This window comes from Stenella coeruleoalba (genome assembly GCF_951394435.1).
Source record: "Stenella coeruleoalba genome assembly, chromosome: 18".
In the NCBI taxonomy this organism is placed as follows: Eukaryota; Metazoa; Chordata; class Mammalia; order Artiodactyla; family Delphinidae; genus Stenella; species Stenella coeruleoalba.
In genome coordinates, this window is record NC_137164.1 from 12,487,377 (window position 1) to 12,514,670 (window position 27,294).

The 27,294-nt window shown below is 37.8% G+C and overlaps 1 protein-coding gene across 3 annotated transcripts in view; it reads right to left on the reverse strand.

The window, feature by feature from the left end:
* Positions 1-818: 818 nt before the first annotated feature.
* The window catches only part of ALG5 (ALG5 dolichyl-phosphate beta-glucosyltransferase), a 36,452-nt gene continuing 9,976 nt past the window's right edge, over positions 819-27,294 (reverse strand). Inside the window, exons 5-11 of one of the 3 annotated variants that reach the window (XM_079902623.1) lie at positions 26,088-26,180; positions 22,217-22,330; positions 18,488-18,547; positions 12,895-13,046; positions 5,883-5,968; positions 3,656-3,771; positions 819-1,246 (exon numbers count right to left, since the gene is read on the reverse strand). In XM_079902623.1, the coding sequence (XP_079758749.1) occupies positions 3,656-3,771; positions 5,883-5,968; positions 12,895-13,046; positions 18,488-18,547; positions 22,217-22,330; positions 26,088-26,180 (621 nt within the window). In that variant the 3' untranslated portion in view covers positions 819-1,246. Of the gene's footprint in view, positions 1,247-2,915; positions 3,772-5,882; positions 5,969-9,930; positions 10,195-12,894; positions 13,047-18,487; positions 18,548-22,216; positions 22,331-26,087; positions 26,181-27,294 lie in introns of those variants that run through there. The other 2 variants (XM_079902625.1, XM_079902624.1) reach the window with 2 other exon arrangements.

A 27,294-nucleotide genomic window follows, 5' to 3' on the forward strand; every position in this document is an offset into this window, starting at 1 on the left:
AGATCTTTTTATAGTTTCACTGAGCCTTTTTTTTTTTTCCTTCTGTTTTTTTCTCTCTTGATCAGATTAATTTCTATTGTGCTATCTTTGAGTTTACTGATTCTTTCCTTTGCCACCCCCATTCTGCTGTTGAGTTTATCCACCAAGCTTTTTATTTAGTGATTGTATTTTTCAGTTCTAAAATTTCCATTTGGGGGACTTCCCTGGTAGTCCAATGGTTAAGACTCCATGCTTCCACTGCTGGGGGGCACAGGCTCTATCCCTGGTCGGGGAACTAACATCCTACATGCTGCATGGTGTGGCCAAAATAAAAAAATTAAAGATAATAATAAATAAATACAATTTCCATTTGGTTCTTCTTGATATTGTCCTTTGCTGAGACTTTCTGTTTCTTTGCTGAGGCTTTCTACTTTTTTCATTAATTTCAAGCATGTTTGTAATTCCGTGGAAGCATTTTTGTCATGGCTGCTTTAAAATCCTTGTCAGATAATCCTAACATCTCTGGGATCTCAGTGTTGGCATCTCGATTGTCTTTTTTCATTCAAGTTGAGGTTTTTCTGGTTCTTGCTTTAACAAGTGATTTTCTTGTGAAACCTGGACATTTTTTTTATTATGTTCTGAGACTCTGGATCTTATTCACAACTCTTGTTTTAGCTGACACTCCTCTGGTTGAGAAGGGGGAGCACCGTCTTGTTATATTGCCAGGGGAGGTGTAAGTACAGGTTCTCCCCTTGGCCCCCACTGACACCCAAATGAAGGGGGACTATTTATTTATTATACTTGGGCAGGGGTAGGAGTTCTGGCTCACTACATGGTCTTCATTGTCACCGCAGTGGGGTGGCCTCATCACTTCGAGGCCACCAGAGGAAGTGCCTCCTCTGACTCCATCCCTGGGAGGGGGTGGAGCTGCTGTTACTGCAGAGGGGAGTGCAAGGCCAGCTTCCCCTGGTGCGGACTCAGGATTGGCTTTGGGGGAGGAAAGTCCTGCTCCCTGCTGGGTGTCTCTGACATCGCCCGGGTGAGGATGTCCAGGTACCTGATTCCAGCCTTGTGAGGGTGTGCATCTTGGCTGCCCACTCAGCCTGGGCTCTTGTCAGCAGGTGTGAGGTCACCATTCTTTCCTGTAGTGTTTGGTTGTAGAAGGGCAGTAGTTGTCTAGAGGATCAAATCTGGGAAGGTATTGCTTTTTGTGACCATCAAAATACTAATGAGTTTTACTTCAAAATCAGTGAATTCCAAATGAGTCCTATATTGGATGGACATAATAAAATCATTAGTTTGTAGATTTGGTGGCTTTGAGTTTGCACAAAAACAAAGCAACTCATAAGACTGCTTCAGGAGATTTAGCTGTCGATAAAATGGATAACCTCATTCATGTAATTTTTTTCTTGGACAGATGAATTATAATGCTGGCATTATCTAACCATTTGGGAAACCTTTATTGAACAATCACAATTTAGGAGGCTATGGAGACACAAATAAAAGGCAAGGTTTCTGCTCTTGAGGAAATTATAACAATAAAAAAAAGTGGAAAACAGAACTGGAGAATCAACTGTGAATCGTGGAAATACACAACTACATAGAGACATAGAATTACAGATGTCAAGAAACATGTCATCATCCAGACATAATCTTGAGTCAAATAAACTCCACGTGTACATATTCTATAAGAACAAGTCAGAAGGTAGAAAGTACTGTAAATGGTCATGTTGTCTGATTGTGATGAGATTTTGTACCCTCAGTTTTAATCATGGCCCATGATCCTATTTCCTGCTTTTATTTCAGTAGAAGCATGACACTGGCTACTTGTGTGATCTTGGGCAAATCGCTTGTCTAACATTATTTCTTCGTTTCTGAAATGTGGGTAATCATACCCGTATGATAGAGTTGTTTGATCGGATTAAGCTAAGTAATGCACATGAAATTCTTATCACAGTTCCTTGCACATGGTAAAATGATAGTAGCTGATACTTTTGCTTTTGCTGTGGCTGCTTGCCTCTTTTTGTTAGCAGGCTCTATAATGTCAACAAGTTAAACTACGTTTTCTCTTACAGAGTGCCCCCGAGTCTGTACTACGCTGTTAGCTTAGGTGAACCTGTGCCTAGGAAGATAAATTGGCATCAAGGATATCAGAAACCTTTCTTAATAGGGCTCATGAGTGAACTACATAAAAAAATATTGACCCTTTTTCTGAAAATTCCTCTCATGCTTCAAACATACATTTTTATCACTAGCTTACAAAGAACAATAAATTATTTTATTGTCTTATTATAGTTTCATTAAGGATCTTATTTTTGGCTCAAGGCTTGTAACTTTAAATTCTTGTTAATGCTCACTGTCATTTTACTATTTGTTTTCTCTCATTTCTACTTGCATAAGCCTTGTTTTGTTCTGTTCACTTAAGTGACTTAAAGGCTCTCAAAACCTGGTAGTGAATGAAGTTTGTTTATTTACTTGATCGATATTGAGTGTTTACGCTAAGCACTGTACTGGGAATACTAATTTGAGTAAGAAATGGTTTCTGTTTTCAAGGCGCTTGTTTAGTGCAGATGTGACAGCGTCACTGTTGTTTAAACTACTGGAGAGGAGTCATCTTTAGCTTATTTACTTTTCCACGTAAGTCTTGTCTTTAAAATGTTGTATTTCACGTGCTTCTGAAACTTTCTACTTACATGTCCCCAGTTACCATACTGTCAGAAACTGAAGTAGCATACTCATTCAAGAGTGTAAGCCCTGGATCCGGACTATGTGGGCTAGGGTCACAACTCTACTGTTTCCTACCTCTGTGACCTTGGGCAAGTGACTGCTTTATGCCTTGAGTTCCCTCTCCTATTGTAAAAGTTAGGTGAGTCATTATATACTAAGTGCTTAGAACGGTGGTGGGCAGACAGTCAACGCTCAGTAAATGTTAGGTATTATTATTTTCTCTAAAACATCAGAAACAATCTAATTCTTATTTTTAGGAGTTCATTGTTTTATAATTGCTATTTTTTAGTCTTTAGTTTCTCAAAAACACAGGCTTCTGATGTTATTAAATACATTTATTAATATCGCAAAACTTTCTCTTTTTAATAAAGAATTTCCAATTTTTATTAACATGAACTCAAGAGGTTAGGGTTGCCAGGAAGTAAGAAAAATTTGGAAGGAGATAAATAAGACTGTATGAGAAAGTGGATACCTTTGTGAGCAAGCCTATATTCTTTCTTTAACATAATTTCCTAGACTTTTACAGAATGAAAAAGTTTTATGGGTTTAATATTGATAAATTTATATATATTTAAACATTTATTTTTAAATCCCTGAACACCTATATGATTGTGGTTTATATTTAAGTTCATGAGAATAAGGCACTTTAGAGTAAGAATAATCGCTTCTGTCTTCTGTTTAAAAATTGTATTTCTCAGAATCATAATGATAATTAATCTAAACGAATAAAATTGCTAAAGCAAAAGAAAATCTGACTTTTGTTACAAACACCTTAAAAATTTTTGTGTCCAAAAGAGGTATAAAGATTTGTACTGCTGGAGTAAATTCTTTAAAATTATCAAAAGGCATACAATGGAACAGTTTTATTCCAGCTTTATTTAAAATTTTAATTTCAAGTGAAATAATGTGATACTGATGGATAAGAATACAACCAAAGATGGCAAATCACCTAATTCACTTTCCTGGTTTGTTCAAGCCTCCAGGCACCAGTCAAATATCGAAGTCGTATAAGAAGTAGGTCCTTGCCCATCTGTAGCCAGCTCCAAAATGGAACTAATTTAGAACCTGCAATTTAAAAATAATTAAAAATAAATATATTTTCAGGAAACATAACAGTTTAAAATTGTATTTTAGAAGTCACGACCTTTGTGAGCTTCTAGTCACCTTAATTTAACTTACATTATTTATATTATATATGTATGTCTGTTAAACAATTCCTTTGTACATTTAAAAATGATTTTCGGGGGCAAATCTTCATGTTTTACACACTGCTTTTCAATCTCATGTACTACAGAGAATCAGATACACCTCTATACATAATACAAGTACAGATTAATAATCTGAGATAAGAAAGCCAAGACAAAAACCCAACATTTATTCTAATTCTACCAAAGGCTCTCAATCAGATAAAATAAATACACCTTAGCTATAGGCCATCTTCTTGTCCAGTGGTTGTCAAATGACAACATGCCAAGTGCAGTTGACTGCATGAGATCTGCCTCCTTGAGCATGTCTTAAAAGCTTATATTCCTTGATTTTACCCCTTGGAATTGTTTTTTTGGTAAGTCAGAAGCAGACCTGCCCTGCCCTCCAATCTCAGGTAACTGGCATGCTGGATGGTAGAGTGAAGTGGTAAAGACCACAGGACGATCACTGACAATTTCCAGATTGAAGCCCAAATGCTCTAGCTTCTTTCTCTGTTCCTTTCTTCCCACCTCTCCCCACCACCACAAGCTTTACTGAGGTGTAATTGGAAAATAAAATTGAAATGTATTTAAAGTGTACAACATGATGATTTGATAGCTGTATATATACACTGTGAAATGATTACCACAATGAAGTTAACACATCCACTGTAATTAATTTAAATCATGGATAAGAGATTTAAATATCTTCAAAGCCAAAGTGAGTGGTTTCTCTAAAAACAACACAAACAAAACACCTGGAAGTGAAATAAAACTTGGGAGGATCTAAACCGTGAGAATTTCAGGTGGCCCTGCTCTAGTGGGGAGGCACCGATCGTATACGGCTGAGGGTTTGGGGATGATTAACAGAAAAACTGCTAAGTGCTGGTTATCGAGATTTAACACTCAACTCTCTGAGAAATGCAAGTGAGCAACTGATATAAAATGAAACATATTTTTACTTTTCCCCACTTCAGCTTCCCATAGAGTCTGTGCTGGGCACAGATCAACACAGACACATCCACCAAGCTGATCCTAACGAGCCTGAGGCATCCTTTCTCCTGCTTCCATCCCCTTTGGTCTAGGCTGCTACTGTGGAGATTAGTCACACTGCTGTAAACTCAATATGATTCAGCAAGACTCCAAGAGGTCTACAGAGCTTGTATGATTTCCAGACGGGTTCCTACCCTTTTTCTGTCCCTAAACATGTGAAGTTGCTTACTTCAACAGTGACTTTTCAAGAGGAGGCCATGCTTACCTGGGGGAGAGGTGACTTTGAAAAAGTCTCCAGTTAACTGCTCCTACACTGTGAATTAATTTAGGATCATTCTAAGGTAAGCAAAGGAGAACAATAGAATATATTTTAAATTCTAAACAGTGAGCGCTGTCTAAGCTTTTCTGAATAGAAATTATTCGGAAGTATGATAGATTTCACATTTTAAATCTTAGAAATCTTTACATTTTTGGATATATGTACAGATGCCAGTTAAAAATCGGCTGTGAATGGATTATGGACATTTGGAGTAAAAACAACTAATTCGTCATTTAGCTTTGCACAGTGGTTTGTAGGTACTCAAAACTCACTGAGTAATGAAATAATACTAAAAAAAAATTGGTATTACAAACAATAAAGTTTATCTGAAGACTATTCACCTTGCTTCTAGCCTGAAATCACCATGATCCTGTCTACTGTACAAGTTTTTATTGAATTGCTTAGGCAAGCCAGTAGGCCTAATGAAGACCCTAAGAAGAGACTTCTTCTTAGGAGAAGAAGGCATTTACAGAATGAATTATGGGCTTACAGAAGGCAGTAAGCCAGCTGGAGGAGGGTGGCAAGGATTAGCAGGCAGTATTTACTGTCTATGAAACTGCCTCTGAGTTAGGACAGCTGAGCTGGGGTGACAGTAAAGCCAGCTGACTTCACTGGACAACTGTATGGTCTGACGTCTTCCCCCACTTAAGATCAGCTGTAATGTAAACAATAATACTCACCTTCAATTTCAGTCCAGTTGACAGCAATTTCTGCTATTGGGATCTTAAAGAACTGTGCTATGTAAAGCAGTTCTACATCAAATGCCCTGAAATAGAAAATACATTGCTATTTATTTTTAAAAAGACAGAGTGTAATTAAATCTCTACCTTGGCATATTTTAAAGAAGCTTACACAGCAGATATAAAAGCTTATATTGTAAAAGTGAAGGCCAGATAAACATAAGGTCAAATAAAAGCAAAGTAGTTCAGGAGCTTCAAGGCAAATAATATAACATCGCGTGTCACTGCATAACATATAAATGAGAAATATGGCGTCTCTGTCACAACTCAGAAACTCTCAGAGGTAAAAACGGCCTCCTGGGCTCCAAGAGAAAATTTAATCCTGGAAATGTTCAAGATTGATGGTTTTCAAATCCCAACCTTAACTAGCTCAAGAGACAGAACTGATGGCATTTTCAACAGATTCAGAGAGCTGGTAAAACAGAACCTTGAGGAGCCCTAGGAGAGCATGTTCTCAGTCACTTCAGAGCTGCTTGATTCCATTCTTCTACCGCCAAAGAATCAAGGGTTCTTTTCTAAGTACGGGGTCCCTGTGGCCTGCCTTCCCTCTTCCCCTCCCCAATGCCATCCTGGCCAATACAGTACTGGTAGCTGGTGGAACTGAAAAGCCAGTTTAGGCTGGCCTGAAAGGCCTCGTGGGTATAACTACATATATACATAGGAATTAGATACGTTGTCTCATTTTAACATACACTTAAAATCATCTCTAGCTTGTATTCCCAGCTCAGCCTTCCTTCTACCTAGGAAAGACTCTTTCTTAAAAAGCTCCTCTTCAATCAGCCCTTTGGTTTTGGTCGAATCTGCTTTCCTTAACATTTTTGAATCCTGACTTAGAAGTTTTCCTGGATTTTTACAAAATTCTCTCAACCAGTTGCTTCCTTTCACTGGCATTAAACTCAAAAAGAGAAGCACCACTGCCTGTGCTGCATTTCATGCTTTTACTTGTCTCAAAAAGCACTGAAGTCTTTCACTGTTTTGCTTTCATTCTTGAGACATGAAATGCCCCACTTTCTAGACTGCATGGAACACACTTCAGACTTCCCAGGCTTGGTTTTAAGATGTGAGCACAAACAAGAAAACGCCTAAAATCCACTTCTATCTGATTTCCCTGATTCCAGACAATCTGAATTTGGGGGTTCTGTTTTCTTGGCTACAATACCACCACCATCCATTATGCAACTAGTTTAAATCCCAAGTGTTTGGATAATTCAATATGAAAACTATTTTTTTTTAAAACACTTAATGCTTTTCCTTATCCTAATAAAATATTTACCTAAGATGATAAATAAAACCACCTACAAATGTGTTCTTTGTGTTTCTAAAAGAACTAAGTAAAACTTCCGTTAAGTAGAATTGTGACACTCATGAAAGAAGGAAATAATTTGAATATTAACCCTTAAAACTTTCCTTTAACATAAAACCAAAAAGTTACCTAATGGGCTGCTGAGTAATGCTAATTAATAATCAGATCAAGATTATTAAGTATTTCTCCAAAGATATCATGTAGAATTAGTGACTTATCAAAGACACAAAACAACATAAAAATGATGAATGAAAAGGAGTGGGGTAAAAAAACCACCGATAAACTAAAATACAAATTAATTCTTTTTATATTAAAAAAACTGAAAGGGCTATTCATCTTATAAACTATTATTTTTATTATACACTTCTCCCCTTAAACATTTTAGAAGACATGAGATGTTTATTTAAAAAAAAACACCCCAAAACAACAAAAAACAAAACAAACTGCAGTTCATATCACCATATTACAAATAAGAGACCAATCTGTTACCAAAGGAAACATTATAATTAAAATACCAAGTACTTCTGGATGGAACCTTATGCCAATAAAGAGAAGCAGCATAAGGGTTATTCTCCAACTGAGATGACTTCTTGAGTTTTGGTAAATGTGGGGAGGGCAGAGTCACCACGTTTTCTTTTGTTATTCAGTTCCTGATACAGCTGTTACCTCAGGAACAGATGTATTTCTGAAGAACAAAGAGTGCGTTGAGACTCTGCTAAACATGGCACACACACACACCCTACTGCTCCCTCCTGAAATCCCACTAAAATTAAAACGACAATGATGGGATAACCATACGAGAACAAAGAGAAGATGAGAGTAACAACAAAAAAAATGTGAACGTTGGAAAGTAGCTAGACAAGTGGTAACTAGAAAGTAGACAACGGCAGAGGGAGAAGCCCAGAGCAGGTTAATGGGCACCACAGAGCCCCCGAGGCTCAGGCATCAAGGGCCCAAGTGACCTCTGTAAGTGGAGGTGCAGGTGGGCTGCAAACCGGAGGGCTCACTGAAAATCTGTATGAGATTCTCCTTTCTTCCAGCCGGTTCTGTGAATGCTGGCAGCCAGGATCATATTTCTTAGGCAGCAAATTGAAGGATCCCACTTTAGTGAAAATGACCAGCCCCAAACATAGTGACAGCTGGGAGTTACCCACACAAAATGGCCCCACTAGTTTAATTTGTAGTGAAATCTATCAGTCAGAGTTTGTGGACCACGCACCCAGCTGCTGATGAGCTAAAATTTTTAGCACCGTACTAAAGATATCTAAGGATAAACGTTAATGATAAAAACAAACATAAAGAAAAAAACTGGAGCAACAGAAACAATGCAAGGAAAGAAGAAAATAAAGTGTTAGTGGAAGCTACTGTAGTCATGAAACAAGAACAGATTTTTAAAAATGAATACTAGAATATAAGAATTGCAGGAAATTGAGGTTTTGATAGCAGAAATAAAAATTTAAAAGGAGGGTTAGATGATAAAATTGAGGAAATCTCAAAAGAAGAAAAATAGGAAGAGGGAGAGAAAATAAAACGAAAGGATCAATAGGGAAGCTCTATATCTGTTTTATAAGACAGAAGAGAGAAAAGACAGAGGATATCATCGAAGAAATGAATAAAGGACATTTCTCAGAACTAAAGGACATGGGTTTCCAGACTTAGAGGGCCTCCTGAGTACTCAACAAAATGCATGAAAAAGAGCCATGTTAAGTCGCTGAATCATGACATTTCAAAACACTGAATAAAAGGCTTCCAAAGTGGGGTGGAAAAAACATGCCATACACAAGGAATCAAGATTAGATTATTGACAGAATTTGACTTTTCCACAGAAACACTGATGCCAAAGACAACAGAGCAATGCTTTCCAAATCCAGAGGAAAAAGGATTTCCAACCTATAACTCTTTCTCCAGCTAACTGGTAAACAAGTGTGAGGGTAGAATCAAGGCACGTCTCTACATGTGGGGTCTCGCAGTGTCTTTCTCATATTTTTTAGGAGGTGTAAGAGAGGTGTGCTCTACTAAATTAGGATGGAAACCAAGGAAAACAAGATCTAGGACAGGAGCTGCAGCAGGCCAGGACACAACTAGAAAGAAAGAGCCAATGAGAAAGGCTTTCCATCTCCAAGAAAAAGATGGAATTGAGGCATAATCTGATGTGTCTGGGAACTTATGCTTCTGTCAGAGAGTGAGGACAAGCGTTAGATCCATGGTCAAGTAATGCCAGCAAAAAACTCCAGTTATTACCTTTAGAAAAACAAAAAGTACTACAACTATGTGGGTCATATAATCCCACTGCATGCTACGGCTCAAATTTGAATTCTCTTTACCCACCTATAACGATCAATGCTGAGCTAAGCAAACATTATTTGAAAACTGTATTAGGAGCATATCTGTGGAGGGTGTACAGGAGTTTAAGAGAACGAAATACTTGTCCATTGATTTCCTATTGTGGAAATTAATATCTAAAACTGAAAAACTGAGACGTAGCTATGCAGACCCATTGTTTTCAATGTGAAAGCAAACACCACAAACAAGCAGTAAAGAGATGAAAGTGACTAGAGTGAGGGAGCAGGAATTGGGGAATGGACGGAGATGGGGCAAAGGACAACTGTTTTCTTGTTATAAGCCTGATGGAATGACTTTAAATTATAAACATGAATAACATTGATTAAAAATTTAAAAAAATTCACTAGAAGTACATTTCAAAGAATCCATTTAAAAAATTATTCATAAATTGGGTCAAATTATACCTTAACATTAAATGGAAAGAATTTAGGTGAGGTAGAGTTCAGAGGATGGAGATTTTATATACATATTTATATGTAACATTTAACGTTACCCATACTCAAGTAATTCGGAATCAAAGAGATGCCTGTAGTCTTTTAACTTCAGCAGTACAGCGTATACCTTGAAGTGTTGTAATACCTAGAAACTCTACTTGACTTGGATTCCCTGAAAGTTACGAGAAAAATTTCAGTGAATCTTTAGAACAAGTCCTCTTAAAAAAACCGTCTAAGGAGACACATATGGAAATGAGTGGATGCACAATTTGGTTTCTAAAACTTATGCTGCATAAGAAAAAACAAATCTGCTCTTTAGTCTTTCTTGATTGAAGTGAAGGAACAGAGATGTTTAAATAAAGAAACGAAACATAACTGTGGTGAAGGGTATACTGCTAATCAGGTTGGTACATGTGTATTTGGTGTTCTCCTTTATGGGCACAACATAAACATAACTGGACCCTAAAGAGAGATGTGAGAGGCTAAAATTTTAAGTCAGGTCAATATTATGCCAATCAAATTGCAAATAAATAATTAAAAAGGCATGCACATGAACATAAAATTTAAAGAAGAAAAAAATAAAAACGTGTTTTTTAACTTAAAAATCCCATAAAACCTTGGAACAGTGCTGGTCAATACACTAGCCACATGTAGCTGGCTACTGGGCAACTGAAATGTGGCTAGTCTGAATTGAGATGTACTGTACTCTGAAGACATAGTACAAAGAAAAGCATGTAAAATAGCTCAGTATTTTTTTCATACTGAGTGCATGCTGAAATGACTACATTTATATTGTGTTCAATATAGCATTAAAATAAATGTCACCTTTCTTTTTACTTTTTAATGTGGCTACTAGAAAATGTAAAATTACATATATGGCTTGCATTTGTGTCTCATATTATATTTCTGTTGGACAATGCTGCCTTACAACAATCCTGACTTATAACAGTCCTGACAAGGAAACTTCATAATTTTTAAGTCATCAACCCTAACCCTAATGTTCTCCATTTTTAAATCCTTCCTTTTGAACTACAAAGAACGTAGCTCTTTGACCATAGATGGAGACATAACAACTGACTGAAAAACATCTAATGCAGAGGGAGGGCTTTATTTCTAGAGCGGCTTCTTAATAAATAAGATCCTCTGATTTTGGAGTCCATTAACTATCAATACATTTTATTCTTTAACATAATAGAAACATGCATCTAAATTTTAAAACCAAATACACATTACTTAAAAAATTTTAATCTAGGAAAGAAAGATTCAAAAACATGTTTGATAATTTTAATTCTGAAACTACAGTTTCTTTAAAGTTATTTGGGAAGATTATATGACATCTCTTTCTACGGAGATAACAGATCTTTGCAAATAGACACATGAAAGTTATAGAGACTATAAAAATGAACATCTACTGGAATAATTACGCAGACTCCCACCATGAACAGAATTCACACAGAACCCAGTACTAACAGTAAGTATTCTTTCAACAGTATTTACTGAGTACCTATGATGTGCCAGGCACTCTCTTTGCTATACAATAAGCAAAATCAGATGGGATTCTTGCTCTTGTAGAGCTTACGTTTTAATAGAGAAAAAGAAACATTACACAAATAAAACACTACAGATGTGACAGGTGCTACGAGAATGGCTTATGGCACTGCAGCAGCATACAATCAGGGGCATCTGATCTGGTACAGAGAGTGAGGGCAGGTTGTTCTAACGAAGATCGGAAGGATAAGGAGAACTTGACGGAGGGGCAGTGGGTGGTGAGAAGAAGAATCCGCACATGGAGACTCAGGTGGGCCAGGCCGTAATATCAATACTGATACTGCCTATTAGTATCCCTCTCAAGGCCTTGGAAGGCACCGAAAGGCAATGGAAAGCAGAAGAGGTGCATCTGATTGATCACTTCTAATTTCTGAAGGGTCCCCTTGGACTGCAGCATAGGAACTGATGATGTCTTGGATTGTGGTGAAGATGAAGAGAAATGAAGGGACATAAAAGCTCAAAACAACAGGCCTCGGTCATGGGCTGGATATACGGAGGGGCTGTGGGGAAGGCTGTTATTCCCTAAACAGGCTGGGAGCCGAGGCGAGGTCTGGGACAAAGAGAGGCCGAATGCTGCTGACAGTTTCATTGAGACGGTAAGTCGTCATCTTAAACATGACCACTGGATTTAATCATAGGAGGGTAACTAGATGTTTAGATGGGAGGATGGGTGAGGAGTGAGTGGGAAGCGAAAAGATGGGGACACTGAATATGGACCACTTTTCCAAGAAAAGGTTCGCTGTGAAAGGAAAGAGGGCTAGAGTTGAAGGGGTGCTGGGGGCAGGGGTCAATGGAGAGGGTGTTTTTCTAATGGCAAGAGAAATTTAAACTTGAAAAAACTGATGGGAAAGATGTGGTTGAGAGAAAAGGCTAAATACACAGGAGAGAAAATAAGTGAACAGGATTGGGTTGTTAGAAGGTGGAAGGGGATGCAGAGGTCCAAGGATTGGTCTTAGGCAGGAGAGGGAACTTACTCCGGCAAAAGAAAGGAAAGGAGAGAAAGTGGCAACCCTCTTCTGCTTTGATATGTCTGAGCTTTTTCTTTTTTCTTTGAAGGAAAAAAAGGAAGCTTAAGGAAACAGGATGTTTTCAGGCCTCTCAATTTACACTGTCTACAATTAAAGTAAATATATAACTTTATACCCTATGTTTGGTTTGAGGTAAATAAGAACCAAACTAGTAAGGGTACAGATTAAGTTTACATATATAAGTGTCAATTTTGTTTAAACCTGGATGTTCGTTATGGGACTACAGGGCTGCTGCCCATTACCTGGAGAAAACTGCTGTATAAGATACACCAGACACATTCCGGTTAGGAACCTACCATCGTTCAATGTGGAGAGATGAAAACGTCCGTGACGCTGCTTCTCGAGTTAATAATTTGAACCCACACTGTGTATCCCTGATTCCTTTGACACAAAGGAACCACACCAGAAAGTGGAACCCATACATGAGAAGAGTACGGAAGTAAGAACGCTGAAACAAAGACAAAATATAAATGACTTTTCTATTTATCTATAAAGGAGACATTGAAAACACCTGGCTGTAGACAACTGCAACTTAATACTTAATTGACTGGGTAGATCTCACACATGAACGCCATTGTTCCATTAGCTGCACAGGCAAAGTCTATTCTAGAAACTGTGAGGACGCCTAATGCTTGGAGCTGGACAGAGGCTAGAAAAGTAGTTACTCACTTCCTGGAGGTGGAGTCAGACAAGAAGAATCACAATGCCTGTGAGAGTCAGGGCTTCAATGTGCCAGAAATGTACCACAGCAGTTGGAGGGCTGCTCTGAGCCAGGAGAACATCTCATTCACCTTATATTTTGTGCCCCAAACACATTTCAGTTTCAAAAAAAGGTGAGTTACCAGAATATCTTGGAAAAATGAAACACTAAGATTTCAACCTGAAGTATGATACCTAGCTAATGAGAATGCGATAGAAGAGGTACAGCAGAGTGTCACAGACTAGAAAGGAGTTTGAAACAAAAACCCAGTGTCTCTAACTATGACAGATATTTCTGATTAAATATATTTTAACAGGAAAGTTCTTTAATACTTTGGATATTAAACTTAAGTAGTCTAATCCTATCTGAGAATTCATTATTGTTATTAGTCGTTAATTTTATTATTAGTAGTAACATGACACATATTCCATTATTCATTAAACAATGCAAACTTTAAAAAAATCATTAACTATCACTGAATTCAAGACTTTCATATTTAGGATTAAAAAAAGATAAGATCTCTTAAAGTTTTCTATAATTATGGTAATAGACCCATGGAATGATATTTACATATACACATAAGCAAACCAGTAAGAGTCTATGCAGAATATTTAATATCTCATCCTACTAAATAAAAGTCCTTTCCTCCTTTTGGATTTTCTTTTTCATTATTGTAATCTTTAGTATTGTTCTTCATTCACATGTCTTTTTCTGTCACCATGGAACAAAATCATGACTCAACAGTGAAAAAATGATGGGAGAAAAGCCACGGAGCTGAGCAGGCCTGTATTTGAATCCTGGCTCCATTAATAATTAGCAGGCTGTGGGCTTCCCTGGTGGTGCAGTGGCTGAGAATCTGCCTGCCAATGCAGGGGACATGGGTTCGAGCCCTGGTCCGGGAAGATCCCACATACCGCAGAGCAACTAAGCCCGTGCGCCACAACTACTGAGCCTGTGCTCTAGAGCCTGTGAGCCACAACTACTGAGCCTGCGTGACACAACTACTGAAGCCCACATGCCTAGAGCCCATGCTCCGCAACAGGAGAAGCCACCGCAATGAGAAGCCCATGCACCACAACGAAAAGTAGCCCCCGCTTGCCGCAACTAGAGGAAGCCCGTATGCAGCAACGGAGACCCAATGCAGAAAAAAAAAAAATAAATAAATTTATTTTAAAAAAATGATTAGCAGGCTGACCTTGAACAAGTTACTTCCACTCTCTAAATCCCACTTTTCTCATCTAGAACGAAATGCCTGCCTCACAAAGGTACTGTAAAGTTTAAATGAGATAATATTAAAGCCTTTAACCAAGTGTTTGGTACAGGAAGTAACAGAAACTTAATAAAAGCTTTTAATAAGGGAAGAAGGCTTGAAAGCTCACTTTAACCTCCTGACCACAGTTTCACTTGTGTATTAAATAGGGCAAGAAGGGAAGGAAGAATAAAATACTTATCTATAGGGTACGTAAAACAAACTCTTTGAAAAGCTCTAGCACTTCTCACTGATCACCTAGAATCGTTAGTTATGTTTTGATGTAAGTATGTCTTACCTCTCTAAGCAGATAGGGCAGAAACCTCATCTTAAAATACTTTGGGAATCTCACAACAGCTTGCTCAGTGCCTTTCATTTAAAATATTTCCAATAAATACTGGTTGAGTGATTAAACCTCCAAAAGAGCATTTATACTTAGGAAAGGAACAAACAGAAATCGAAAGACAGAAAAATAAAAATTGGCCTTCCCTGGTGGCGCAGTGGTTGAGAGTCTGCCTGCTGATGCAGGGGACGTGGGTTCGTGCCCCAGTCTGGGAGGATCCCACGTGCCGCAGAGCGGCTGGGCCCGTGAGACATGGCCGCTGGGCCTGCGTGTCTGTAGCCTGTGCTCCGCGGTGGGAGGGGCCACAGCAGTGAGAGGCCCGCGTACCGCAAAAAAAAAAAAAAGGTAGAAAAATAATACCTATAAACTATTCTCCTTGAATGATTTTTAACATGATTTAGATGAGCTTACTAATAACCAAATGAAAATATTCATGACTGCTTTTGCTTGGATGCTAATAGAACATTTTTGTTTGTTTTAGGATAATGGCTATTTTTTTAAAAAACAGAAACATGTTGAGTTCACATGAGGACTTTAACTTATTTGATTTCTAACATATTGAAAAGCATAACAATATAATCTACAAACAACTGGAACTTTCTTTAATTTTTAAAACTTGGCAAAATGTCTTAGAATTTAGAAGACATCTAAAAACATACTACAGGATAGACTTATTTAGTTAAATGAAGGTAACAAAGTCATAGAATAGCATTATATGAACTTCTGAAGTAGACATTTAAAAACATTCACTGCTTTAATATTAACAATCATCTCTAATGTTTATGAAATGTAAACAAGGAATTCAGGTGAAATTTAAAGCTGACTGGTAATTTTATTATCTTAAAAAGAGAAGTTAAAGAAGTCCTAAGACTGAAGCAGACTCTTCAAAAAAAAATCTAAAGAGATCAAACAAACAGTAATGGATTCTATTTTGAATCATTTAAAAATGATAAGTTTGAGAATACCCAGACAATATAAACATGACTGTTTTAACTGTTATACAGAACACATGGGCATATGAACACTTTTAAGGATGCCTGAAAGACTCCCATGGCTGTATCATGCATGTTTGTCTTCCAAGAGAGCAACAGAACAGACGGTAAGATTAACTGAGAATATGTGTAAAGGTATTTAAGACAGATAAGACTGAAAACTACACAGTTAAGCTACTGAAGTTGCTGTTTACTATCTTGGTTAATTAATACTTTTATAATTTTCTCACTGTCCACAGATCGATCACCATGCAGGCTCTATATTACCTATGGCACATTAAGAGAACACCCTAATGGCTGAGAAGTGGAAGGCCACGCCGCACTTTCTTGGACACGTGGCAGATGGTTGTGTTGCCCCTTGGAGATGACCTTCTATAAGACAGGTATAGTTCTGTGAGAATCACCTGGACTTGAACTACAAGCCTACTCAGCAGGAGTTATACGTAGCATCTGCAGAGGACAACTGCTGATCTCTGGTCAGTGGACCAGTTTACCCTTTCTTTCTAGAGTAGCAGCCAATTCTGTAGGGTCCAAAAGCACTATGTCAGTAACTAAGTTTTACAGATGGAGGAATGGATGGATAGATGACAAGATAAATTATAAATGCATAGATCCTAGAATAGATCCCTTGATGACTGGTTAAAAGCATCACTAGGTAAAAGAAGGTTCAGACCATAGCACAGCCTCATCTTACTATTCTGGAAAAAAATTCAAAGAGTTTTCAACCAATGGAAGTTCTAAGTGAGAGAATTTGCACCGTTAAAAACAAAATCAAAAACCGTAGTTCTTTTCTACTGCCACCAACAATACAGGTCCCAACTGTTTCTTGCCTAGATTACTTCAACTGCTTCCTAATTACTGCCTCCTATTTCTCCAACCCTTTTTCCTTTCCAAGTAGATAATCCTCTTTTCCCCTATCTATATATATATTTTAAAAAAGGACCAAATTTACTCACAAAACCCTTAAGTTAACATCAGTCTATTTTCATTAAGTGTTTTTTACACAATTATACTGTATTTACAATATCATACTGTTTTTTTCTCCATACAACCTAATATGTTAGTATTTCCCAACATGATTATACAGTCTCCATTATCATCTATTTTATCACTGCACGACATTTCGTCCAGGGGAAATATGTACACTTTCTAGTGTTGGGATTTAGTATTTTATAGTTTCTAGTATTTCACAATGATAAATAATGTGCTGAACATTTCGCACATGCACTTTTTCTTTCCTTATCTCTTGTGTATCAGTAAAGTGATGAAGTTGGACTAGCTAATCTCTAAACTCTTTCAGTGTTAAATTTCTAGGAGTTTGATTCTCTATGGTTAACAGATTAACCTTTTTGAAACACCAATAACAGTCCATAGGGTTATAGAGTTACATTTGGACTAGATGCTGAAGATGTTAAAATTATTTATTTCTTAAAAAAAGGAGGGGCTTCCCTGGTGGTGCAGTGGTTGGGAGTCCGCCTGCTGATGCAGGGGACATGGGTTCGTGCCCTGGTCCGGGAAGATCCCACATGCCACGGAGCCTACGCGTCCGGAGCCTGTGCTCTGCAACGGGAGAGGCCACAACAGTGAGAGGCCCGCGTACCGCGAAAAAAAAACAAAAACAAAAAAGGAAAGTTCAGGTTTCCACATTTGAGCAAAATCCTTAAGGGATTTTATGACTCTGCCATCAGTATATATTGGGAAAAAAATGAGAATATTTTCATGTCCTACTTCAGAATCACTAAGGGAAAGGTTCAATCTTTTATTCTGCTGGTTCTCAAACTCTGGTATGCATAGGGTGACCTGGGAAACTGTTAAAAAGGCACATTCCTGGTCCCGTGGCTAGAGTCTGACTTAGTGTCTGGGATTGGCCTAAGAACATGCATTAAAGGAAAAACAAACAAACAAACAAAACACCCCAGATAATTTTGACCTTGCACTGAAAATATGGCTTTATTCTTGATCTACTTGACCAATCTAGTAGATGAACTGTTAAGAATATAATGGACAGTTACGGAGCTTGATACATTAGGTCTACGTTTTCAAGTGAAAAAATAATTAAAATAAAAAATACTGCACAGAGTAGTTCCTTATTATATTTTTTTCCTCAAAGTTACTCCAGCTTCTTAGCCTGATCTGTAAATTACAACCTGAAGAAGTTAATGTCTTCAGTGATTTTTTTGAATATACTAAAAAGGGCAGTACAACTTTACAAATCTGAAGGTATAATGCTTTTCTAAGAGGAACAGTTAAAAACAAATTTAAACTTTGAATAAAACTTAAAATATAGTACTTAAGTGTGCTGACATGAGAAAAACTAAAGGCAAGTTGATAGGTTCAAAAATGGATCACTTGGAGAAATTTGCCTTATATAATAACTGAATGGGGACTCTCTTTGTGCCTTAAAAAAAGAGCTGCTTGTATCCAAAATCAAAGTGAAGTCTACATCCTCCCTGTATACTCATGAAAAAAAAAAAAATCAATTCCTGAATATGCTAATCCTTTCTTCTGAAAGGAACCTCATCTTTATGAGATTAAGTATGAAAGCTTATCTCATGCTAATGTATATGTAAAAAAGGAGAAAACTGATCCATGATGAAAGCCTCACCTGAGCAATTGATTGTTTTTCCAAATGAGCTCGAGATCCACATGCAATAGCCATTTGATCCTGAGGAAAAAAGCAGTGAAATAAGTATCATTAATAAAAATATTTATTTTCAATGTGAATACCTCATTTTTTAGAAACTATTTTTTAAAAAAGTAACATTAAATATCTTTAAAGGTTTACTGAGGAATTCAGAATATGTACAACTTAAACAACTCTAATTGTATTTACCAAGATGACACTATTCAGGGCTAAATATAAGGGGCATGCATTATTTCAAAAGTCATATATTTAAGTGATTTTTCTAATTGAAAATACTGTATCAATATAATTATAAGAAAAAGTAGTAGTATTAGAAAGAAAAGGGTTATCTGTAGATGGTATTTTATATATAATCATTACATTATGGAAACCCAAGAATATCAACTGAAAACCTACTACAAACAATAAGAGAATGTAAAAAGATGAGTGGGCACAAAATGAATATATATATAATATTTTAGCCTTCATATGTACAAACAGTGATCAGAAGATATAATGGAAGAAAAGACAGTATTTATTTTATTTTATTTTATTGCGGTAGGCAGGCGTCTCATTGCTGTGGCCTCTCCCATTGCGGAGCACAGGCTCCGGACGCGCAGGCCCAGCGGCCATGGCTCACAGGCCCAGCCGCTCCGTGGCACGTGGGATCCTCCCGGACCGGGGCACGAACCCGCGCCCCCTGCATCAGCAGGCAGACTCCCAACCACTGCGCCACCAGGGAAGCCCCGAAAAGACAGTATTTATAACATCAATAAGAAAAATCTATAAACTTTACAAGAAATGTGGCAAGATCTAAATAAAGGAAAGATATAAACGCAACCAAAGGAAACAAAAAAATCCAGCCACAGAGGGCATGCCATGACCATGGATGAGAGGATGCACTGACAGCACTGAAAAGGCAATGCTCATTAAGCTAATCTTTAAATTTAATGCCATACCAATGAAAACATAAAAATAACTTTTCATTGATTTAGACAAGCTGATTTGGAAGTTAATATTGAAAAATAAAGAATGAAGAAGAGCCGAGAAAATTCTAAGAGTGATGAAGGACTAGCTCCAGAGGATTTAAAAATACATCATAGGGCTTCCCTGGTGGCGCAGTGGTTGAGAGTCCGCCTGCCGATGCAGGGGACACGGGTTCGTGCCCCGGTCTGGGAAGATCCCACATGCCGCGAAGTGGCTGGGCCCATGAGCCACGGCCGCTGAGCCTGCACGTCCGGAGCCTGTGCTCCGCAACGGGAGAGGCCACAGCAGTGCGAGGCCCACATACCGCAAAAAAACAAAAAACAAAACAAAACAAAAACTCAACATTTATAGTAACAATGCAGTAAATTGGGTTAGGATTAGAAAAAAAGATGACATCAGAACTCCTTTCCTTTTCAGAGGACCTGGATTTATAAGAGGAAGGTTCAGATTTTTTTTCCAGTGTATGGTTTGGTTCACCCCCTGACTTTGGCTGAATCATTTAACTTTTCTTTGCCCCACCACAGAATGACATATAGGCAGCTAACAATCTGACACCTTCCACTCTCCCTCCCACTCTTGGGTCCCCAAGGTAGAGAAATAATGCGGGAGAAATATATCAAGTCTCCGTAGATTCTCTGGAGAGAACTAGGATATCAAACCCAAGAATTTCACCAGTTGGACTTTTCTTTTAGCTTATCATGATTTACTAAGAGATGAAAAAAGACATACTTTTTTTAGTAAGAGTGAACATGTAACATATCCAATAATAATTTAATAATTTCACTGTCCAAAATCACTTTGATTTTGGACATGCTCTACATCTGTGTCAGCCAATAAGGTAGCTACTAACCACATGTATTTGCAATGTGGTCAGTGAGACTGAAGAAGTAAAATTTTATTTAATTTTAATTGACTTAAATAGCCACATGTAGCTACTGCTTTGAACAGCACAGGTAAAAGGGATATTTGCAAAACTAATTCTTTTAAGAATATTAGTTAATTTATTTAGTATCTTGAAAAAACAAACGGGAGTGGGTGATGGTGGAGGAAGAAACAATATTTCACAAACTATGAAATTAAATAGATATTTATTCCTAGGAAGAGAAATATGAGATGGATTTTTATAATTATTATTAAATTTTCTGGGTTTTGGATGTTTTGCTTTAATAGGTTTTCTATGTGTGGTGTTTTAAATTGTTTACTTTTTGAATGATCAGGAATTATTTTAACAAATATATAATAATATTTTAACAAATATAATAATTAAGTTTAAATCTGGTCTATTTCATTCATGGATAGTTCCATTTATTGATCTTATTTTGGCCCTCAATTTGTTTTCTTAAATCTGCAATTGTCATCTCACCTTCAAATTGCCTGTGTTGCTGAATTCTTACTTTCATTAAGTATTATTTCTTTAGCAAAAATACTCTTGTGTAATTTTAGCCTTTTCCTTGGATTACACTGGCTTTCAGATGGGGTTTATCTTCCTTTTGTATGAAACTTTCTTTAATTCTTTTTCTGTAGTAATATGTTGGTGTAGCTGCCATTTATTTCTTTTCATTTTGTCATGATTAACATGGGTAGCTCTTGTACAGTATAGGTGAATTCTCCTTGATAAACTTCTACCTTTCGTGATACCTATTTTTCCCTTCTGAACTAGAGTCTCAAGGCCTGAGGATTATACTTGGTGGTGGCGGGCAGCACCCTAAAGCTCTATGTAGCTTTCCTGGGTTATCTGGGTTCCTTGCTGTTGTGAGATTTTGTCGTACCCTGTACAAGGACAAGGGTACACTCCTCTGAGGAATGGATCCAATCACGTGGATCTGTGATCAACCCAAACCCAGTCTGAGGCCAGGACAATGGTGAGCCCTAGCAATTTCCGCTTCTGCTAGAATCCTGGGATACGGTTGTCTATGGGTGCTAACTCATTCTTGAAGTCTGATTCTTTCTAGATTGGGAATATTTTTAAAAACGCTCAGAATTTGATAAATTCATCTTCTTTCTCTAAATGGCTTTTAAGAGGTGGGAATGGCACCAAGATTTTCTTTCTTTCCTCAACCTCTACTTTTTTAATTCAAAACAAATGTTGATACTGGCTTTATTCATAATTGCCAAATGCTGGAAAACAGTCCAAATGTCCTTCAACAGTTGGATGGATAAAGAAACTGTGGTACACCCATACAATGGAATATTACTTAGTGATTAAAAGGAACAAATTGCTGATATACATAGCAATTTGGATGAAAGTCGAATGTATTATACTGAGTGGAAGTCAACCTCCACTTTCTGAAGTTATGGCACGCACTTACACATAATCTTTTTTTGAGAGATTGCTGCTTGTGTTTTGTTTTTGTTTGTTTCACCAAAAACAAGAGTCTGGTGATTCAGTTTCATTTCACATCTTTACCCAGAAGTCTCAGTCTATGCTTTTAAATAAAAGACTTAGCTAAATATGCATGATAAATATTAAAACTCTGGTAGAAGTAAAGCAATTTAAAATTGAGACGGACAGAATATTAAATAAGTAATTGTCAAGTGAATCTCAGAAAATCAGCAGATGTTTATAATAAAATATTAGCTCTTCTGTGGGACTGTATACAGGAATTTCACACCAAAAAAAAAATCTCCCAATTGTTTAACTTACAGGTAAATATCATTTTAACTTTACTTTAGACCCCCTCTATTCTTTAATGAATATTGTTTAAACTATATTCTTATACTCACAGGCCAAGGCTGTAGATCATTCAGTCCTTTTTCTAATTTCTCAATATCTGGAAACTTTGTGGCTCCATCAGCATCTGCCATGAGGATCTTTTCTCCTCGAGAACTGAATACACCCTGGATTTAAAAATTTCAAAGAAAAGAAAGTTGCTTAAAATCAAGGTTAAATTCAGTGACATATCAGTTTGTTAAATTCGGTGACATATCAGTTTGTACTTAAAATATCCAAGAATTAAATATTAGGTATGAAATGGCAGAAAGAGGCCGAAGTTCACTGAACGTAAATTACATCGATAAGATCTTTCCAAAAGTAGCTAATGTCTATTTCATGATTTTTAAAACTTTGTGAAGTCATACTATTAATACCTTGGAAAATATCAAGATAAGAAAATAGATTTGGATAAGTTAAAGATATGCTGCATCAGTAAGAATAAAAATGTAAAATACCTATCATAAATATTATATCTGTATTGTATATGTATTATGCTGCATAAAAGGGATCAGGGGTTCCTTACAGCAGCATAGGAAGAACAAAACATAGATAGCTTTGCTATGACATGCATCATAACATGATAGATCTTCACTATCTTTTATTATGGAATCTAAAGTATTTAAAATTAATTGTTGAATAAAGAAATGTGGAATGTCACTAAAATTTAGAAAGTATGGATATATTCAAATGTTATTTTGCTATCTGAGGCATCTGACACTTAGCAAAATTACGCCATTCAATTTTGAATTGATTGGTCTTTTGGGCAGAATATGGCTCTACGAGTGTATATTTCACTCAGAAATAAACTATGCATCAACTCTTCACTTGATCTTAGCCAAAAGGCCAAAAAGTGATTTACGCATCAACTCTTAATTTCATGGTGCATGTGAGTGAATACAGTGTGTCTTAAGTGTAAATATATTTATGGTTTGATACAGAATACAGCTTTGATGTCACTCAGTAGTGTGGCTATAGATAAGATGTATGTATACAAATCTAGACAAATTTGATCGATTATTGTATAGCATAAGGCTAATTAGTATCTGTAATTTTCTTTATCATATCTGTTAGAATATGGGTAAAAAAGCAGAAATAAAAATGTTATATTTAATCTATAAACATTATTAAGTTTTGGAAAAGAGTAAACATTACAAGGCACAAAATCTGTAGCTATACGTTTGAAATAAAAAAAACGATAAAGGACTATTTCAATGATACCTGATAAGGCTGAACTGTAGGTTGTTACACAATATTAATGGAAAATTGCCTTCGCCCTCAAACTTGTTTCAGCCACCTCATCGTTTTCTTTAAAGGGGGCTTTTGAATGCCTGCTACTCTCACATCCTATCTGGATGGCCTCCACTTCACTGCCAGACTTCTTGGAAAGAGTCTAAGTTAGCTGCTCCCACAGTTGTCCATTCAGTCACACCCTCTCCCCTCTGTTCTTTCTGATTTTTCTTCTTCCTCATGTGCCTCTTTGCCCCAAGGCTTGGTTCTTGGCCCTCTTTTCCTTCTATACCCTCTTCCTTGCCAACTGAATGGCTTCAACTCTCAGCTGACACATGTGGATGACTCTCACACCCTCTCCACCAGGCTATTCTGGATACCACTACTTGGCATCTCAAACTCAGTATGGCTCAAACTCAACTAAACATATTGTCTCTTAAACCAGCTCCTCTTCCAGTGTTTCACCTCTTCTCTAACGACATCCTCCCCCTCTCAGGTACCCAAGGCTACTTACCGGTAACTCATTGCTCTCTCCGATCACCTGACACAATTCTACCTCACTTTGCATACCTCTCATATTCGTCTTTTCCTCTTCCTCTGTTGTGTCACCATCATAATCCAAATATTCATGGTACCTTGCCTACACCACTGCGCTGGCTGCTGTCACTCTGTCAATGGTGAAAGTCTAGCAGCCTCTAGCCTGAAGTCTGTGATCTACACCCACATAACCCTCCAGCGTATCTCTAAAGTCAAGCCTCATGTACCACTAGAAGTTCCTTTGTTGTGTCTTTGTTCATGTTCTCCTCTGCAAGCTCCCTGCCTCGAATTTTGCCTAGAGAATTCCTAATCCTCCTTCAAGAGTCCATCCAGAATTTATCTCCTGTGGGAAGTCTTTGCTGCTCCTCCCAGAGCATTTATACTGGAGCATTTATAACACTAGTGAACTATGATACCCTACGGACAGGACAGGTATCTTTCATCTTGGCATCTCTAATGAAATACGTGGCACTTAGTGAGCACTCAAATGTGGGCTGAATAAATAAATGAATGGGTGCATTTAAAGCCCACGATGATATTGCATCAATCTTATTTTCTTTTTCTCCTTTCTGCATATCCTGTGACCCTGTCAGAGAAAACTCACTGCTTCTAGTACATACCCCAAGAGTTCCTACTTCTGTCTTTTCTTGCTCTGCTGACTGGCATGCTCTTCTCTCAAATCTTTCTCCATATGGGATCAGGGAGGTGAAGAGCACGATTTCATGGTTAAATCAACCCAATCCAAATCTTGCCTTAATATCTATGTGACGTTGAGTAAGTCACTTTACCTATCTATGACTCAATTTCCTCATCTATATAATCAAAATAATAGGACCTAACTCACTGAGATGATGTGAGGAGGTTTAAATGTGATAATTATGTTGAAGTGGTAAATTTTTGCTGTTCAGCTCAAAATAATCAGTCAGCAAGTGGAAGCCAGTGTTCACCATCGTTGGAGGCCTGGCTTCAGGGACATATCTTTTGTGAAGTTTGCTATTTTACTCATGTGCCCAAGGTTGCTAGTTACCTAATACCTATTCTTTTCTTCTTCCTTACAAATGAAACCCTGATTTGGCCGAGAATGAAAATGTCAGAAAAAACATCTCTCAGCCTTCCTTGGAAATGGGGGTGGCTGTTCTGGCCAGTCACTGGGTGGAGCTTCTGGGAAGGTTCCTTAGAAGGGACAAACTAACTGGCGTGTGTCTTTTGCCCTCTACCCTTCCTGTCTGGAATGAGGAGGTAATGGCTGGTGCTCCCACAGTCACTTTGTATGCAGGTGGGCAGGAGGAAGAGGGAGCGAAAAGGCAGGAAGCTGGGTTCCTGAGGAGTTGTTGAATGAGCCCTGCACTGCCTACATCTAGACTTCTTTGGGAGGCACAAAATAAATAAATTAACCTCTACATCATTTAAGGCACTGTTGTTTGGATTTTCTTTCACATATCTTGCTTTTAGATCTTTTTCAGTGTATCTTGATTCCTACCTGATATGCCTCTGCTGAAAGTAACCTCTTCTTTGCTGGAACTTCTACTGTACCTCATCTGTGCCTCTCTCATAAGTACCATCACTTTTTGTATTAGACTGCAAATTACATCAGGAGTGACCATATCAGATTTATCTTTTTCTTTTCAGTCACACTGTGCAGTTTTTGGGGATCCTAGTTCCCAGACCCCTGCAGTGGAAGCATGGAGTCCTGACCACTGGACCACCAGGGAAGTCCCAGATTTATCTTAATTCACACTACCATGTTTTGCATAGCACCTTCATATAGGTAAAACTCAATACATGAAAGCATTTTGTAAACTGCAAAAAATCATGTAATTGTATTATCTGGTAACTATGTCAAAGACACATAAGAGACAGAGGGCAATGTTTTCAACTTTGAACAAGATAAACATTTTCCTGAGTCACCCAGTATGTTATAGATATGGCATGATATTTTTTAATTGGATATTATATGTACATATATGCATGAAGTTATTATTAAAAGCAATTTACCACTAATTTGAAAGACTAGTATTTAACTAGCTGGCTGTAGGACATACATGTACTGTAATCTGCAAAAGAGGTTATTCAAAATACCTTTATATTTCAAATAAAAATGCTGAAATTAGGTATTACCATCCTAATAGCTCCGCCTTTCCCACGATTCTTCACCAGCGTTATCACTCGAACTTTGTCACTTCCATATTTCTGGCAATATTTAAAAGCTACCTGTCAAATTATATAAAAGTCAGAATAAAATAAATTTGAATTCCAAGACAGCAATATAAACTGGGTCTCTGATTTTGGCTTAAACACTGCTATTCTAATTGCCCTCTCCTTGTGACTAGATTATACCCACCGCACATTTTGGTGGCCGAGAGGAGTTGTTGAATTCCTGGTGCCAAGATCCGACACTGACCTACTAGGTCGAAGTCACAATTCACTTTCCTGCAGAGGAAACACCAGAACAGGCAGTGGCCATCTCTTATTCTCTTGACTTTTTTGCCTAGGCTACCAAGCTGCTAGAAAAAGTAAAAATAAAACCCATGCTCTAATTGACTGGTACACATTTTTGTGTGTGTGTGTGTGTTACGCGGGCCTCTCACTGTCGCGGCCTCTCCCGTTGCAGAGCACAGGCTCCGGACGCGTAGGCTCAGCGGCCATGGCTCACGGGCCTAGCTGCTCCGTGGCACGTGGGATCTTCCCGGACCGGGGCACGAACCCGTGTCCCCTGCATCGGCAGGCGGACTCTCAACCACTGCGCCACCAGGGAAGCCCTGGTACACATTTATGATTGGGCTCCCAATACTGCCTAATGACCTGTTTACTTGTCAGCAACTGACCTCATTCCGCAGAGAAGCTGTTTGTATCCTAGACCATTTTCCCCAAATCTTCTCACTCGAATTCCTGGCTCTCAGCAGATAATCATCCACGATCTGTCCTCTTCTGAATCTTCAATCTCTTCCTCTTTTCTGGGTCCTCAGCCTCTAATATGCTCAAAACTCCAGCATCTTAAACATTTTCCTTTGACTTCACTATTATCTTAAGCGACTGCCATTACTCTTTGATCTAGTATCAAAGTCATGAAATGGTGATCTGTATTTGCTATCAACATCTCTTTGTCCCTCATTTAGACTTCAAGCCATTGGGGTGTGGCTCATGCCCTTTGCTTTTCCACATCACCCTCTGCAGAACCTCTTCATCACCCCTTGCCTCTGAGGCTCATTTCCATAGGCAGTTGTGAAGTTATTTTTTTTTAATTTTTATTTATTTTTGGCTGCATTGGGTCTCCATTGCTGCGTGTGGCCTTTCTTTAGCTGTGGTGAGCTGGGGCTACTCTTTG